This window comes from Colletotrichum orchidophilum (genome assembly GCF_001831195.1).
Source record: "Colletotrichum orchidophilum strain IMI 309357 chromosome Unknown Scaffold_38.1, whole genome shotgun sequence".
NCBI classification, from domain to species: Eukaryota; Fungi; Ascomycota; class Sordariomycetes; order Glomerellales; family Glomerellaceae; genus Colletotrichum; species Colletotrichum orchidophilum.
The window spans coordinates 291,262-304,978 of NW_019172994.1; the positions used below are offsets into that span (position 1 = coordinate 291,262).

General features: G+C 53.0%; 6 protein-coding genes across 6 annotated transcripts; 2 read left to right on the forward strand and 4 right to left on the reverse strand.

Annotated features, from left to right (window-relative positions):
* Positions 1–496: 496 nt before the first annotated feature.
* On the reverse strand, positions 497–1,325 carry CORC01_05528 (acyl CoA binding protein; the record flags this gene model as incomplete). Its single annotated transcript, XM_022617171.1, has 2 exons — positions 497–1,064; positions 1,138–1,325. 2 exons carry the CDS (start codon positions 1,323–1,325, stop codon positions 497–499), a joined length of 756 nt encoding a protein of 251 aa, XP_022476396.1.
* Positions 1,326–2,761: 1,436 nt separating this feature from the next.
* Positions 2,762–4,039, reverse strand: CORC01_05529 (RNase3 domain-containing protein; the record flags this gene model as incomplete). The annotated part of the gene is made up of 2 exons (XM_022617172.1): positions 2,762–3,715; positions 3,773–4,039. The coding sequence occupies 2 exons, from the start codon at positions 4,037–4,039 to the stop codon at positions 2,762–2,764; spliced, it is 1,221 nt and encodes a 406-aa protein (XP_022476397.1).
* A 464-nt stretch (positions 4,040–4,503) lies between these two features.
* Positions 4,504–4,970, forward strand: CORC01_05530 (uncharacterized protein; the record flags this gene model as incomplete). The annotated part of the gene is made up of 4 exons (XM_022617173.1): positions 4,504–4,542; positions 4,592–4,797; positions 4,849–4,895; positions 4,951–4,970. The coding sequence occupies 4 exons, from the start codon at positions 4,504–4,506 to the stop codon at positions 4,968–4,970; spliced, it is 312 nt and encodes a 103-aa protein (XP_022476398.1).
* A 1,319-nt stretch (positions 4,971–6,289) lies between these two features.
* CORC01_05531 (uncharacterized protein) lies at positions 6,290–8,887 on the forward strand (the record flags this gene model as incomplete). Its single annotated transcript, XM_022617174.1, has 4 exons — positions 6,290–6,400; positions 6,532–7,605; positions 7,669–8,295; positions 8,354–8,887. 4 exons carry the CDS (start codon positions 6,290–6,292, stop codon positions 8,885–8,887), a joined length of 2,346 nt encoding a protein of 781 aa, XP_022476399.1.
* An 801-nt stretch (positions 8,888–9,688) lies between these two features.
* CORC01_05532 (uncharacterized protein) lies at positions 9,689–10,663 on the reverse strand (the record flags this gene model as incomplete). Its single annotated transcript, XM_022617175.1, has 3 exons — positions 9,689–9,868; positions 9,940–10,485; positions 10,559–10,663. The coding sequence occupies 3 exons, from the start codon at positions 10,661–10,663 to the stop codon at positions 9,689–9,691; spliced, it is 831 nt and encodes a 276-aa protein (XP_022476400.1).
* Positions 10,664–11,836: 1,173 nt separating this feature from the next.
* CORC01_05533 (ribose-phosphate diphosphokinase) lies at positions 11,837–13,463 on the reverse strand (the record flags this gene model as incomplete). Its single annotated transcript, XM_022617176.1, has 4 exons — positions 11,837–11,913; positions 11,969–12,272; positions 12,327–12,509; positions 12,768–13,463. 4 exons carry the CDS (start codon positions 13,461–13,463, stop codon positions 11,837–11,839), a joined length of 1,260 nt encoding a protein of 419 aa, XP_022476401.1.
* Positions 13,464–13,717: the final 254 nt, after the last annotated feature.

Genomic DNA, 13,717 nt, shown 5'->3' on the forward strand with positions numbered 1-13,717 from the left:
CAGGCCGGGCCTAGCCTTCGAACATACTTACACAGATCCTCAGGCGATCATCGACTTCTGTCTCGTCGTCCGCAGACTCAGCCAATTGCTGCGTTCGGCTCAGCATTTGCGGTTCCTTTCCCATGTAAAAGCTCCTTTACGATACCCTATAGGCCATGTTGTTTGGTAGACTGCGTATCTCTCCAGTGGCACTTCTTCGTCGTCGATGTACGTGATGTCGCCTGGACAAGAAATGTTCCCCCATGTTCATGCCAAAGGGGCGATGAAATTCGAGCCGCCAGGTTGAGAGCATACGCCGATCCTCTCAGACACGATCAAAATAAGTCTGGACCGTCATTGCTGCCGAGGGAGCCTCTCAGCTTGGCTGGAAACAAACGGCAGAGAAGGTCGTGAACGAGCTTGTTTCGCTACAGCCAGCGAGTAGGAGCGCTGTTGATCCAGCAAACCCTTGACCAGTATTCCCACAGGCTGTGCCTTCTATCGCCCGCGAGAGTTGTCATCTGGCTGGTAAAACTTTCCTCACGTACTCCCGCATCAACTTCAACCCTGCTCGGACCAAGTCTTCCAGTCGCCTGTCCTTCCGCTTGCGCATCCATAGTAGGATGAATGCTAGTAGCACCATGTCGATAGCTAGATGTTTCATGACAACCCATGTAAGCCACTGTAGCCAAGCCGGAAAGCTTCGTGACTTTTTCGACTTCCACTCCCTCCCTATTGTTATTTGCTCTCGTAATGCTGCGACCTCGGCGGACAGCTTCTCAAGCGCTCGCTCCACGCTCCGGGACCAGTTGCTGCTCCTCCCGAGCGCGTCACCTTCATTGTCGTTGTCGTTGTCGTCATCGTCGAAGCCTATCCTTCCATCCGAGTTTCTTTCCGCGGCATCATTCTCGCTCATAGGACTGAGAACCTTCAGTGGCCCTTCGGATCCAGCCAGGGGTGGCTGAAACTGTCGTAATTCGCCGGTGTAACCTGTGCCTTTCGGTGAAGAGTCGGTCGAGCTGGGGCTATTGTTCTTGATTTGATTCCATACGAACTCGAGTTCCGCGACAAGTTCCTTTGCGTCGCTGTTGTGACGAGTCAGTGGGTTGCGATGCGCAGAGGCGGCCCGGGTGGCAGATAGGGGTGATATGGGCTTACGGTGTTGTCGCATATTTGTGCATCGTCTCGATCAATGCCTCGATATATCTTCTCTTCGCTTCCGTCCGGCTCAGACCCTTCTGGGAGTTCCACGCATCCCATTTATCCTTCTCCCGTTGAAGCTCGTCGGCTGGCATGCCGGAAGCCAAGGTCGGCCGCTCCATGACGCCATCGACATCCCCCTCCATCGCTTGCTTGTAAAGTCCATAGAGTCGCAGTCTGTCGGACGGCGGGGGACGCGATGCCCCCGTTTTGGGGATTTTCTTGACGGTATTTAAGGCATGGACGAACACGCGATCTATAGAGAGACGGCATAATCGCATAATTAGCCGGGGAATTGCTCTCCCCACAACGGACGGTAAGGTTTTGCTCGCACTCACCCACGGAGTCGGCCATCTAGAAGGCTGTTCTCGAGGCGACCGAGCCGACTTGATTAGTTGGCAAAGGGAGGGAGCACGCGTTTACGGGTGTATATCCGGGGTGATCTGGGTCGGGGTTGGGTCCAGTTCAACCACACCAGGCGAAGATAGCAACTCAGATAAGTTCCGCAAATCACCTGGATGTACCGGTAGAGCGAGGTACCTGGGCAGCCGGAACTGAAACAGATAATGGAGGCAACAGGTGCTGGGAAAAGGAGAGAGTTAAAGATCCAGCCCGCTGATATGCATCATGCGAGAGCTTCGCCATGGGACTCTTTCCCTTCGACGTCCAAAGAGAGGAAGGGATCTGGTTGGCAGCAAGAATGTAGCGGCGGCGATGGCGGGTGCTGGCAATGAGGCAAAGTATTTCGGTACCGGCAATTAGCTGTCTCTAAATTGGCTTGGGGGGGTTCGCGCCGATGTTAGCAGCATCGGAAGGTGTGGGCGATTTCCGCTAAATTGTGTTTGCCTCGGCCGCGGGTCACGCAACGCAACGCAGCGCAGCGCAACGACAACGCAACGGCACAACCAACTGTGACCCCAACCCAGCACCTGGGGGTTTAGAGTGGGCGTGGGACCGGGGTGCGTGGGCTTGACGCGGGCTTGTCAGGGGTTGTGCTTCTCCGAGACCCCGACTATCTTAGCAAACTCCCATCATCCCCGCGTCTTCTCTCCCTAGTGCACGAGTGAAGTTGGGGGCCGGTAAGGTAGCCTGCGGTGTCTGCTTCTCTGCCGAGAGAAACCTTGAGGCACGTGAAATGCGGGCATGTTCCATCGTTTTTCGTTTCGTTTTCGTCCTCGATTTAAAGTTCCATCAACCGAGACTTCAGTGTAAGTTCTAAGCTGATATGGAGCCGAGGCCCTTGGGTTCCAGCATAACGGCTACGGAGGTCCATCGTTATTCGGCATCGGGCACCTAGCTGTTTACTCATCTCGGCTTCCAGGGGATCACGCAAGCGACTTGTATGGTTAATATTTCAATGAACGTCCGAGTTGGAGCACACACTGTTCATCTGGTGTGTTTTATCCACCACCCTGATACCTGTTGCTCACCTTAGGTAGTCAAATTTCGACGCTAGGTAGCTTTCTCAGTGGCAACTGTCGCATTGTTCCTGGCAGTTGGAGGCTGATTAGACAACGGTCATTATTGCTTCGGTTGAAACTGCTATTCAGGGTATAGTGTAACCGCCCAACTCTGGCCTAGCCTACGTCTCTCCGAGAGCTGCTAAGAAAGCCTTCTTCTTCTCTTGATACACCCTCAGCAACTTCTTGTTGTTCAGCGCCATCTGCGCTGCCTTTTGGCCCGCCTCCTTCTTATTCAGGTCGCTTCCGGTACCCAGGAGCCTGTTTTTCTCGCCCCATCCGTCAAGAAACACTCCGACGCTGAAGAGGGCCAGCTTCTTGTTATATTTGTCCTTCCTATTCGCATTGGGGAGGTCTTCGTAGCGGATGTTGATGCCATTAGCACCGATAGCATGGCTCAGGAGGACCTTTGGGGGTAGCTTAGACTCTTCGGCCACAGTTTCGCCAAGCTCCTTGACTATCTGTAACCCGGGCTTCTTGGCAACCGATCTGATCTGGTCCTTGATTGTCATTGCCCATAGTGCCTTGAGCCACTCTGTAGCTCGAGTGAGACCATCGGTGGGATCGGAGAGGATCACGGCGGCGACGTATGCTTCAAATAAGTCACCGCGAACCTTTTTGATCTCCTGTGGTTTTACCGCGGCCGGCTGGTTGCCCTTGGGTTTGAACTCAAGAGGCAGATTCGCTCTTTCGAAAAGCTTATAGTGCGTTGAGTACTCTCCCAGGTTGGCATTGCGAATAAGAAGCTCTCGCAGCTGTGAGCACTGGCCCGTCGACATCCCTCCGAAAGTTTGGAAAATTAGTGAAGACGAGATCAACTCGACATAGGCGTCTCCGAGCCACTCGAGGCGGTCGTAACTGAGATCCGATTTGTGCTTGGCGACGCCCGCATGGGTGAAGGCCGCCATCTCTAGGACTGGATTCGTAATTTTGGGAAGAGGCGGCATTGAGTTCGGGATATCCACTGGTGTCCATGGCTTGATCAGGATAAAAGAAGGGATTGGTGGCCCTGAGAGCACTGAGTCCTGTCTAGGTGTAATTGAGGATCCGTCCTTCTCATGTGACGCATTCTCTTCCTACGACGATGTCAGTAGGGTGGGGGGAAATCCATCGAATGGCGCAAAAGCGTTCACCTCGTTCTCATCAATCTCGCCGCTTTCTAAATCCTGTGTATTGCCTTCGCCGGCCAACTCCTCGAACGATGGCAGTAGAACCTTGCTGAGCTGTCGGAGCCTTTGCAAGTCTTCGCGATGAATCGAAGTTCTCGTCTTGGATTTGGTCAGTGCCTGGAGACATTTGATGAGGTCATTGCCGCGATCGATAATCAAGTCTATGGCCTCATCTTCCGTGTGTCGTCGTTTGCTCGGTGGCAGCGCTCCTGAACTCGAGCGCTTGCTCATCCTGACTCCTCCTCGATACAGTAAAATGCACAATGTTTTACTAAAGGATGAAGAACACTGTCGCCTTATGAGCTATCAAGAGAGAAAACGGAATTGCGGCGGGTTTGAGTCAGGATGTTCAGTTGCAATTTTGGAAATGACCTCTTCACTTCAGAAGGAGAATATCTCATTCACAAGCAACGAAAATTAAACAACCCACGTTTGGGTAGCACGGTGCCTAGGTACGTGGAGCTCACTGTGCTTTAGCTGCAAGGATCTAGTCGCTGAGGTGCATCGTGGATGCGACAGGGCTGGTAGTACGTACCTGAGAATGCCGGCCAATCGATGATCCCAAATCCGGAACCAATTGGAGTGCGCGGCTGTCATTTTACGGGTCCAATTCAGGACTCACGTTCGCCCAAGCTTGCTCAACTTCGCGACAAATTTCTGGCTGGTCTGATAGTGCTCCGTCAAGACCTGCAAATATGAGTGTCCCACGCGCGAGGTTGTTGGACCTCATGAAGGTAAATTTACGACGTTCCGAGTCACATGCTCGTCTGCTGACCCCAACAGGCCCAATGCGAAGTCTTTGCGACAGCATTCAACCCCGAGGGACTGAGGACGGGGAACAAGATCCTGCGCCAACGATTGAAGGGACCTGCTCTCGCCGATTACTATCCGCGCAAGGTCGTCACTGTTAAGGATGTTCAGAGAGAGTTTGGCCCTGAGCTCACAACACTCGACTTGGAAGAGATGGACCGCTTGGAACACATTGCTGGGTACGTAGTGAGCCGAAGGGAGCCAAGGAGCTACCGCTAACGCCTACACAGACTGAAGGCGAGAGGAAAGAGTGCGCCAAAGAAGAAGAAGACGAAGAGTAAGTTTGCTCGGCCCTGCCTCCAAATCGGGCGGCCATGCTGACCGTTCTGCAGCCGAGCCCAAGAAACGATAAACGTCGATCACGATATTGTTTGTACGATACGATGTGCAACTACGTACAGAGCGACCCCTCGAAACCATTCGCGCCGGGACGCCCTCCGTATTTATATTTGCGAGACTTTGAGCAGTTCGAATACCGAGCGAGTCAACCCCGATGGCTCTGTCAGAATATGCGGGTGTATAGGGTCCCCCGGCCGCAGACAGGGTACGAAAATACCGTGGATCGCGGCTTCGACAGGCCAAAGGAGGATGCCCACAGACAGGACAGTCAGTGTATAGATACTATGGGGGATATCAGAGTCAAAATATTACAAGTCTCTTTGAGAGCCAGCCTTGTTTAACTGTTTCAAGCTGATATTTCTATCTGATAAGATGCCCGCGGACTGTCTTGTGTGGTAAGTGCTGAAAGCCATCGTGTGCTGCGTGAAGCTATTCACATGAAAAGAGAACAAAAGGGGCTTCTATTTTCCTTGAAGCTCAGCATAACCTCCTTCGTTCTCTGCTCCGAATTCGTTGACCATCGTCCAACTGCCATCCGCCCATGTGGATTGACGCACACGGTAATTGGGGCTACCGCAAAAGGCTGGGTCTCTCCCAAGGGTTCATGAGAGGATTGGTGTAAGGCAGCAGGGGCTGCATGCTTTCTCCCCCAATTTGAATATCATCTGATGTCTAGGCGACGCTAGTGGTGAATGATCAGAGGCCGGCGAGCAAACCCCTCGTACTTCACCTGGACGATGAAGAGCGGGTCGCTGGGCCATTCACCTATAGAAAGACCCTTTCTGGTGCCTGCGTACCTAACTCGAACGTCCTCGCCTAAAATAGGAAGATTGTACTAGATATCAGCCGAGTCGCGATCTCCTTCCAACTTCTACACCCTCAACAAGAGCCCTTTCTTCACCAGGCCAGTCAGCAGCGCATCACTCCTCCTTCACCTCGGTACTAGCTCCTCGATCTCGTCTCTTTCAGATCTTTCCCTCTCCCGGTCATTGGCAGCTTCGATTAGGGACTTCATACGCCTTTCCATAGAAAAGTTGCTTGTGCTGCCCAAATCTACCTCCTTCCCCACTCCGACTCGAGCTCCTTCCTCCTCCCTCCCTCCTACCTCACCTCTCTCAATTACCACAACAAAAAGCTTCTCTTTCCTCTCCCCTCCACAATCTCTCCATCACAATTCTTTTTCCTCCAACGCAGAGAGGAATCCCACCAACACTCTCCTTTGCGTTCCCTTCCGAAGGCATTTTTCTCATCTTGTCTGCCACCTTTCGGCAATACCCTGTCGTATCTTCTGCAAAGTATCAACCCTCCGAGAAGAAACTGTCCGACGTCACGATGTCTACATCTCCCCTCACGGGTGCTACCCCCAAGCGAAGCTCTCCGCCCGCTTCGAAGCCTCACCAGCAGGAGGAGAACATCAAGCCGTCCATCGAGTCAGCTACCTCGGTAAGTCCAACGCTATTTTCACCGCCTCATAAAATAATGATCACTTTCTCCGTCACTGGTCACCACCATGCGACTCGGAAGCTTCAGTCAGAACTCGCCTGTTTAAAGATCTGAGCTAACAAGAACCAAAGGGTCCTCCGGCCTTCAAGCAGAAGCCAATCGTCGGAACTCTTGCTACATCCAAGCTTGTCAATCAGAATGCTCTTAAGGTTGGTTCTTCCTCCCGCCATCTGCCGCCTCGCTCACAGCGACGACAGAAGAAGACCAATCAGGAGCCAGCCACCATCGCTGGCACAAACCCAATGGACATGCTCCTTGCCAAGCTGTCTGAGCAGCAAGCTGCCCTCGATCAGCAGAACGAGTCTTTGAAGAACTCTGATGAGAATAGCTTATATTCCCGTCACTTCGACAAGGCTCCTTCGACGACACACTCGGTACCCATCACTCCCGCGACGGATTCGTTCCCTACAACTGCGCCCACAAGCCGCCCGACTAGTGCCACCCTTAATGAGACCAATGGCAACATGGACGAGCTCCTTCGACTGAAAATGGAGCTTGCCCGAGCGCAGAACAAGATCTCTCGCCTCGATCATGAGCTGGCTCACTCGCGCTTGGCCAAGCAAGAAGAGGATCTCGCACCACCTCCGCCCTCAGCTCGTTCGGGGGTGTTCGGAGCCGAGAATGCCTGGGCAATCGACGATAACTCCTCAGATGTTGGCGCCCCTTCCATCAGCAACTACAGTCGTTCCCGTCCCATTTGGGGCAACAACAGAGCTCCGCCTTCCTTTGGTGCGGCTGCTCCCATTCCTGACTCTGTTGGTGATTGGTATGGTGGCGGCCGTGGCGGCTTCAACCAGGGCTACATGGACCCCGCTGGTCCATACTCCATGGCAGATGGTTATCGAGGTGATCGCATGAGCCATGACACCGAGATGTTCTCTCGGCCCCCTAGCAGTCGCCGAAACAATCGGTTCGACAATAGTCGCTGGCCGTCTCCACAGCCATACGGAGGAACGAACTTTGGCCACAACTATGGTGGCTTCACGCCTTCTCCTGCTCCGTTCGACCCCATGGGTGGACCCCCTGGCAGCGCTTCAGGTAACATGGGCTCCGGCATGTATCAAGGTTACAACCAGCAGGCCCCGGGTAGTTCCCTCTCGCCCCATGCAACCGAGTTCACCACTGGTGATGGATGGAAGAGCGAGGTATGTTGGGAAAACGAAAAGAAGGGCTCTTGGTGCAAAATACTAATTCCACATTCTGAACAGGCCATTGCTACAGAGGGTCAGACGTACCTTCCAACCACGGAGCCTCTCAACTACCGCCGCTTGTTAGACCGGAATGTCAACTGCAACTGGAAGTACATTGTGGATAAGATTGTCTGCAACAACGACCAGCAGGCCTCCATCTTTTTGCAGCAGAAGCTCAAGGTTGGCACACCGGACCAGAAATATGAGATCGTGGAGGCCATCGTCGCTCAAGCGTATCCTCTCATGGTCAACCGTTTCGGCAACTTCCTTGTTCAGCGTTGCTTCGAGCACGGCACTCCGGAGCAGGTTGTGAAGATCGCGGAAGCCATTCGTGGCAACACTCTCAATCTCTCTATGGACCCGTTCGGTTGCCACGTCGTTCAGAAGGCATTCGACTCCGTCCCCGAGGACTACAAGGCTATCATGGTCCATGAGCTTCTTCGCAGAATTCCCGAGACAGTCATCCATCGTTACGCCTGCCATGTTTGGCAGAAGCTTTTTGAGCTTCGATGGTCCGAGTCCCCACCCCAGATCATGAAGTTCGTCAACGAGGCTTTGCGAGGCATGTGGCACGAGGTCGCTCTGGGCGAGACCGGCAGCCTGGTTGTCCAGAACATCTTCGAGAATTGTCTCGAGGAAGACAAGGTATGCAGGCGTTTTCTCACTCTACTCCTTAGACATATTGCTAATGATGGTTTTGTAGCGCCCCTGCATCGAAGAAGTCCTTGCCAATATCGACATCGTGGCCCATGGACAGTTCGGAAACTGGTGCATCCAGCACATCTGTGAGCATGGGGCTCCAGCGGACCGAAGCCGCGCTATCGACCATGTCATTCGCTACGCTGCCGAGTACAGCACTGATCAGTACGCCTCCAAGGTTGTCGAGAAGTGCCTCAAGATTGGCGGTGGAGAGTTTCTCAGCCGCTATCTCGATCGAGTCTGTGAGGGCCGAGTTGACCGCCCTCGCATTCCCCTTGTCGACATTGCGAGCGACCAGTACGGCAACTACCTCATTCAGTACATACTCACTCATGCGGGTCTGCAGCACCGCGAGATAGTCGCTGCCCATATTCGAAAGCACATGGTGTCTCTTCGAGGATCTAAGTTTGGCTCCCGTGTGGGTATGCTTTGCACGAATCCCGCTGTTGCTACTCGCCCGGGCCCTGGAGTTGGTCCTGCGATGAATCGGATGGGTGCTGGTCCTCGCTACAGCGGTGGCGGCGGCGGCTACCGCTAGACCTTTTCACCATCTTAATTACTGTCCTCATCAACTTCTCGACTGTTCTCACTCTGCGTCACTATAGGACCTCGTCCCCCCAATTCCTTATTCCCCCATCCGATTTCCCTCACCTTTGACGAAGTCATGGCACCACCTCATTTGTCCGTGCTTACGAAACATCTTCCTCGGCCACTAATTTACACATCAGCTGTCATCCTACGCTCAGCAGGTTATCACTTGTCTGAGTGCATTGGACACTTCATGGTTACGAATTTTGCGATATGGAGGTGTGTCAGTGTGACCTCGAAACCCCAAATGGGCGTTGGAGTTGCATCGCGAAGCCCAGCCAGAATGCTCGCATCTATACATGGCGGTTCATCGACACACCGACATACCCCTTTGATACTCCTTTAGTCTCATCAAAAATCGAACTGGACAGCCCGGAGGATCACGAGGATGAACAGCTAGGCAAGCATGGTATATCAGACCAAAAGTCAAAGACAATAATTGTATGTAGTTATGTATCACATTCCCGAGACTTTGGAGTGCGGCCTTGGTCCAGCTTGGACAGCATCTGTGGCAGTCCTCAATCAAGCATTAGGCAGTTCCCCAGAATTATTTCTTCTAAAAGTTTCTGATCCCTTTGATTGCTATATGTTAACGCAAAAGTGATGTCTTCCCGTGTTAGGCCTGCGACGGTATGCTCGACGCCGTTAATTCTGCATTTCTTCGCAATCATTATGCCCTTATTGTCCCTTTTCTTTTTAACGCCGCGTGTGTTGCTGGCTTTATGCTGCGTAATAATTGCCACGCATCGTTTTATATTTCCTTACCTGCAGTCTCGACCTCAGCTCCAGGCCATGCGCCTTCTTCCAGAGGCGGAAATTCAGAGTCGACTACAGATGGCTTCCCCGCCGCGTCTACGCCTATCTCTGCAGCCGGAATGTCCTTCTCCCATGGCTTCTTGGGCACCGCACGTTTCCCAAACGGTTTAACAGACTGAAAATTCAGCGATCGGGGCTACACAGGGGAGAGAAAGACAAAGGACAAAGAAGGGGAAGGATACTCACTGCATCTCTGACCACGGTATCTGGGATCTGCCTGATGCCGGGGATGGGAATACCTTTCTGGATCATCTCCAGCATCTGCGCAAAGCCCATCGGGTACGCTGGTTCGTCGCCTCCTTGGCCTGGGGCGCCCGCCTGTGACGGCGCTTTCCGTTCAACGAAGAGATCCACTTTTGGCGCTGCTGCTTGCCACGATGGCGTCGGCTCGTCTCCGGTTTTTGTGACTGTTTCCGTTCCTGCGTCTGCGGTAGTCTCCTCGCTGGTGGTCAGGTCGTTGAGCTTTGATGTGAGATCTGGGACGCCGCTTTTTGATGATGCTACTGCGTCGCCGGCTGCGGTGGTTGTGCTGGTGGACTTATACTCTTCAGGCAGGACGTCGGGCGGGGTGTGATCCGGGTGCTTGGCGAGCCACTCCTTGTATTTCGCGAAATCAATGGTCACGCCGATTCGCTGGGCGTAGTAGAATACCCGGGCGTGGATCGCGAGGTCGGTGGGGGTTCCTTGGGGGTTTTCCGTGTTTGGGTCGCCAAGGATCGCGTAGAGGCCGGACTGTGAGCAACGTTGTCAGAATCCTCTGCGGCACATTGAAAGATGAGTAAAGGCGTTCTGGAGGGTCATGTACTGTAAACATCTTGTCTCTCTTCCAGGGGTATGTGTCAAAGGCCTTGAACATGCCGTCCTCGTCTGTGATTGCGCGGATGCGCTCTGCGCCGGAGAGGGTCGCCATTACGGTCTTGACTTATGCTACGGAAATACCAGACTCGAGATGCCTCGCTGCTAAGCATGCGCGAGAGGAAGGGAGCAGATCACTTGAGAGGATGCGACTCGTCTGTGTCGGCTCACGTCGGTGCCGAGGCTTATGTTGTGGTTCGGTTTAAGCATCCCTCCCCCTGGAGGGAGAGCTCGGGGGTGGGTGTTGGCGGGGCGAAGCTTGGCTTGCCGATAAGATAAGCAATGTACCCCGCGAAATCACGGCTCGGTGGGGCCCGGGCGGGGGAGTTGGGGAGTTTGGGGAGACTTTGGGGGAAAACTTCTTGGCTTGTAGGTTTGTTCCGACATCCTTTGTTCTTCTTTCCCACCTCATCAACGCAAGGTAGAATGATTTGATTCTGGTTTTTTCTATCCTCGTTTGGGTTCCTGCTGTATGCAATGGCAAGTTGAACGCTTCTTTCCAGTGGAAGAGGATGCCTGGCATGTGAGAACGTATCCGCTAGTCTGAGCCTTTACTAGTACACGATGAACAATGGAAACAACAAAGAGACACAGTGTTACGCTTTCAAACTGGCATAGGTTTCGTATATCTTCATTGCTAGATTTCTTTTCTATCTCATATATGTCACAGTTGTTTAAGGGCACGCTGACGGTCATCAAGCGGCAGAACCTTCAACGGATATGTTTTTGTTCTGTGGACGGGAAGACTACTGCTCAGCAATTTACTGGCCCCCGTTTCGCACAAGTCCCAAAAATCAGGAAAGAAACGTTCAAAATCGCAGACAGCAAACGGACAAGTGTAACCCATCAGACATGAACGTTTGGTGTGTATAGCAAAGCCACCCATCGGGTCCGCTGTACAAAGAGCCTCCATCGTACGAACGAGGTTCTAAGTATCTTGTGTTTTTTTTTGTATAGCAATATGGCTAGCCAAACGAGGCCGCGTATGGTTAGCTTCATTTCCAATGGGAAACGAGCCGGTATGTCGTGGGAGGTCCGGGTCAAGGGGGAAACGTCTAAAATGTCCATGGCGTAAGAAAAGATGCCACACTCAACCCACCCCCTGTGCTGAACGCCTGTAAAGCAATACCAACGGTTGCTGGGATTCCCTAGAAGCAGTTGGTGGAATTCAATAAACCCTCCGATGCAAAAGCCGATGTTTCTTTTCGAACGCCGTATGATGATGCTTTTAGTTGTGCTGGAAAAGGACGCTGATCGACTCGCCATGGTGAACACGGCGAATAGCCTCCGCAAAGACCGGAGAGACTGCTTAAATTTTAGCTACGTCCTAGGACACAGTAGGTGATTCGAGCACACTAACCGTCCAGGAACTCAAGTTTGGAGCAGGCGCGCATATGTTCCTTCTGAGGAACAGTGTTGGTCACGATCATCTTATCGATGGCCGAAGCGTTGATACGCGGGATGGCGTCACCGCTGAGAATGCCGTGGGTCAAGAGGGCATAGATGTGAGTAGCACCCTCCTTCTTGAGCAACTTGGCAGCTCTCGTGATGGTGTTGCCAGTATCGATGAGATCGTCGACAAGAATGCAGACCTTGTCCTTGACATCGCCCACCAGCATCATGCTGGCATTGCGTTGCTCAGTGTACTTGGTCGGGCGTCGCTCCTGTAAAAGAAAACATGAATTCTGTACCTCCTCCCGTGAGGAAAATTGGCCTACCTTGTGGATCAGGGCGAAGGCCATGTCCAGCTCATCAGCGATCGCAGTGGCGCGCTTGGCACCACCAGCGTCGGGGCTGATAACAACAGCATCCTTGTAGTTGGGGATGTTCTGGCGGATGTACCTCATAAGGAGAGGCTTGCCGTACAGGTTGTCAACCGGAACATCGAAGAAGCCCTGATACTGAGGATCGTGGAGATCCATCCTGCAATCATTAGCACTTGCTTCAGAAGGAAGCAATGAATTGATGTAGGTCGAAAGAGCTTTTAAACAGCTCAATAAGAGTTCAATGGCCTTTGCGGAGAACAAACTACCACATCAAGGCCGATGGAGGAGGAAACCTACGTAATCTGCGTCTTGTTAGTATGACTTCGCGAACCCTTTAATGCCTTGTGCATGCGCTCTCCAGCTGTTCTCAAGGGTTCTTTTGAGGGGACATACCACATGGTCCGCTCCAGCGCACGCCAAGAGGTCAGCGACCAGGGTGCCAGCTTGGGCAACCCACTGCTTATATCCAGGCTTGGACTGGAAGCCATCGATTCGGTTCTGGTGCTCGTTGTCGTGGGTGGTGTAGCTGACCTGGGAGGATACGGAATCGTGGTGGGTACGGCCGTTGCCATTGGTCTTGGAATGGTCGACACCGTTCATTCCGTTGGAACGCTCCTCGTTGAGCTTGCTCTTGGCCAGCTTTGAGGCAATGCCGTCAATGCCATTGGGGAGACCCATGCTGCGCGCAATGCCGGGGCCAGGGGTCGCAGGCACACTCTCAAAGGTGTAGTTCTTGGATGCCCCTGATGTTGGCTTCGAGAGGGGCGCGCCGGCTTTCTTATAGGGGACGTCGGGTTGTCTCGAGTAGGGAAACAGAGGCATGACAGCTGTGACTCTCTTGGCAGAGCCCGTCTTGCAGGCCGAAATCATGATGCACATGTCCATAAAGTTGTCATTGACATTGCCAGAGGCTGTCTGGATAATAAAGACATCCTTGCCGCGCACAGAGTCCTTGATCTCGCAGCGACTCTCACCAACAGAGAACTTTGACAGAACACGCTCGCACGGGTTCAGCCCGAGGTTGTTGCACACACTGTTAAGGAGATCAGGGTGGGAGTTGCCCCCAAGAACAATGATATTGCGGACCATGGTGAATAGCTGTTGGTCGCTCGAGGCGTAATGGTAGGAATGAGGAATTGAAGAATACTGGTCGGGCGAAATTGGCGATGTTGGAGGCTGAGTCTAGCACCGCTTCAGGGTTTGGCTAAGGCTTGAAGAAGAGACTTGGGCGCCAAGGCCTGGGCTACAATTTATGTTTCGCAGCTGGGATATTTGAAGGTGCTTGTGGAGATAGATATCCCGGGTATTTTCGAGGGTTCGAAGATGTCGTGTTCGGGTTGGAG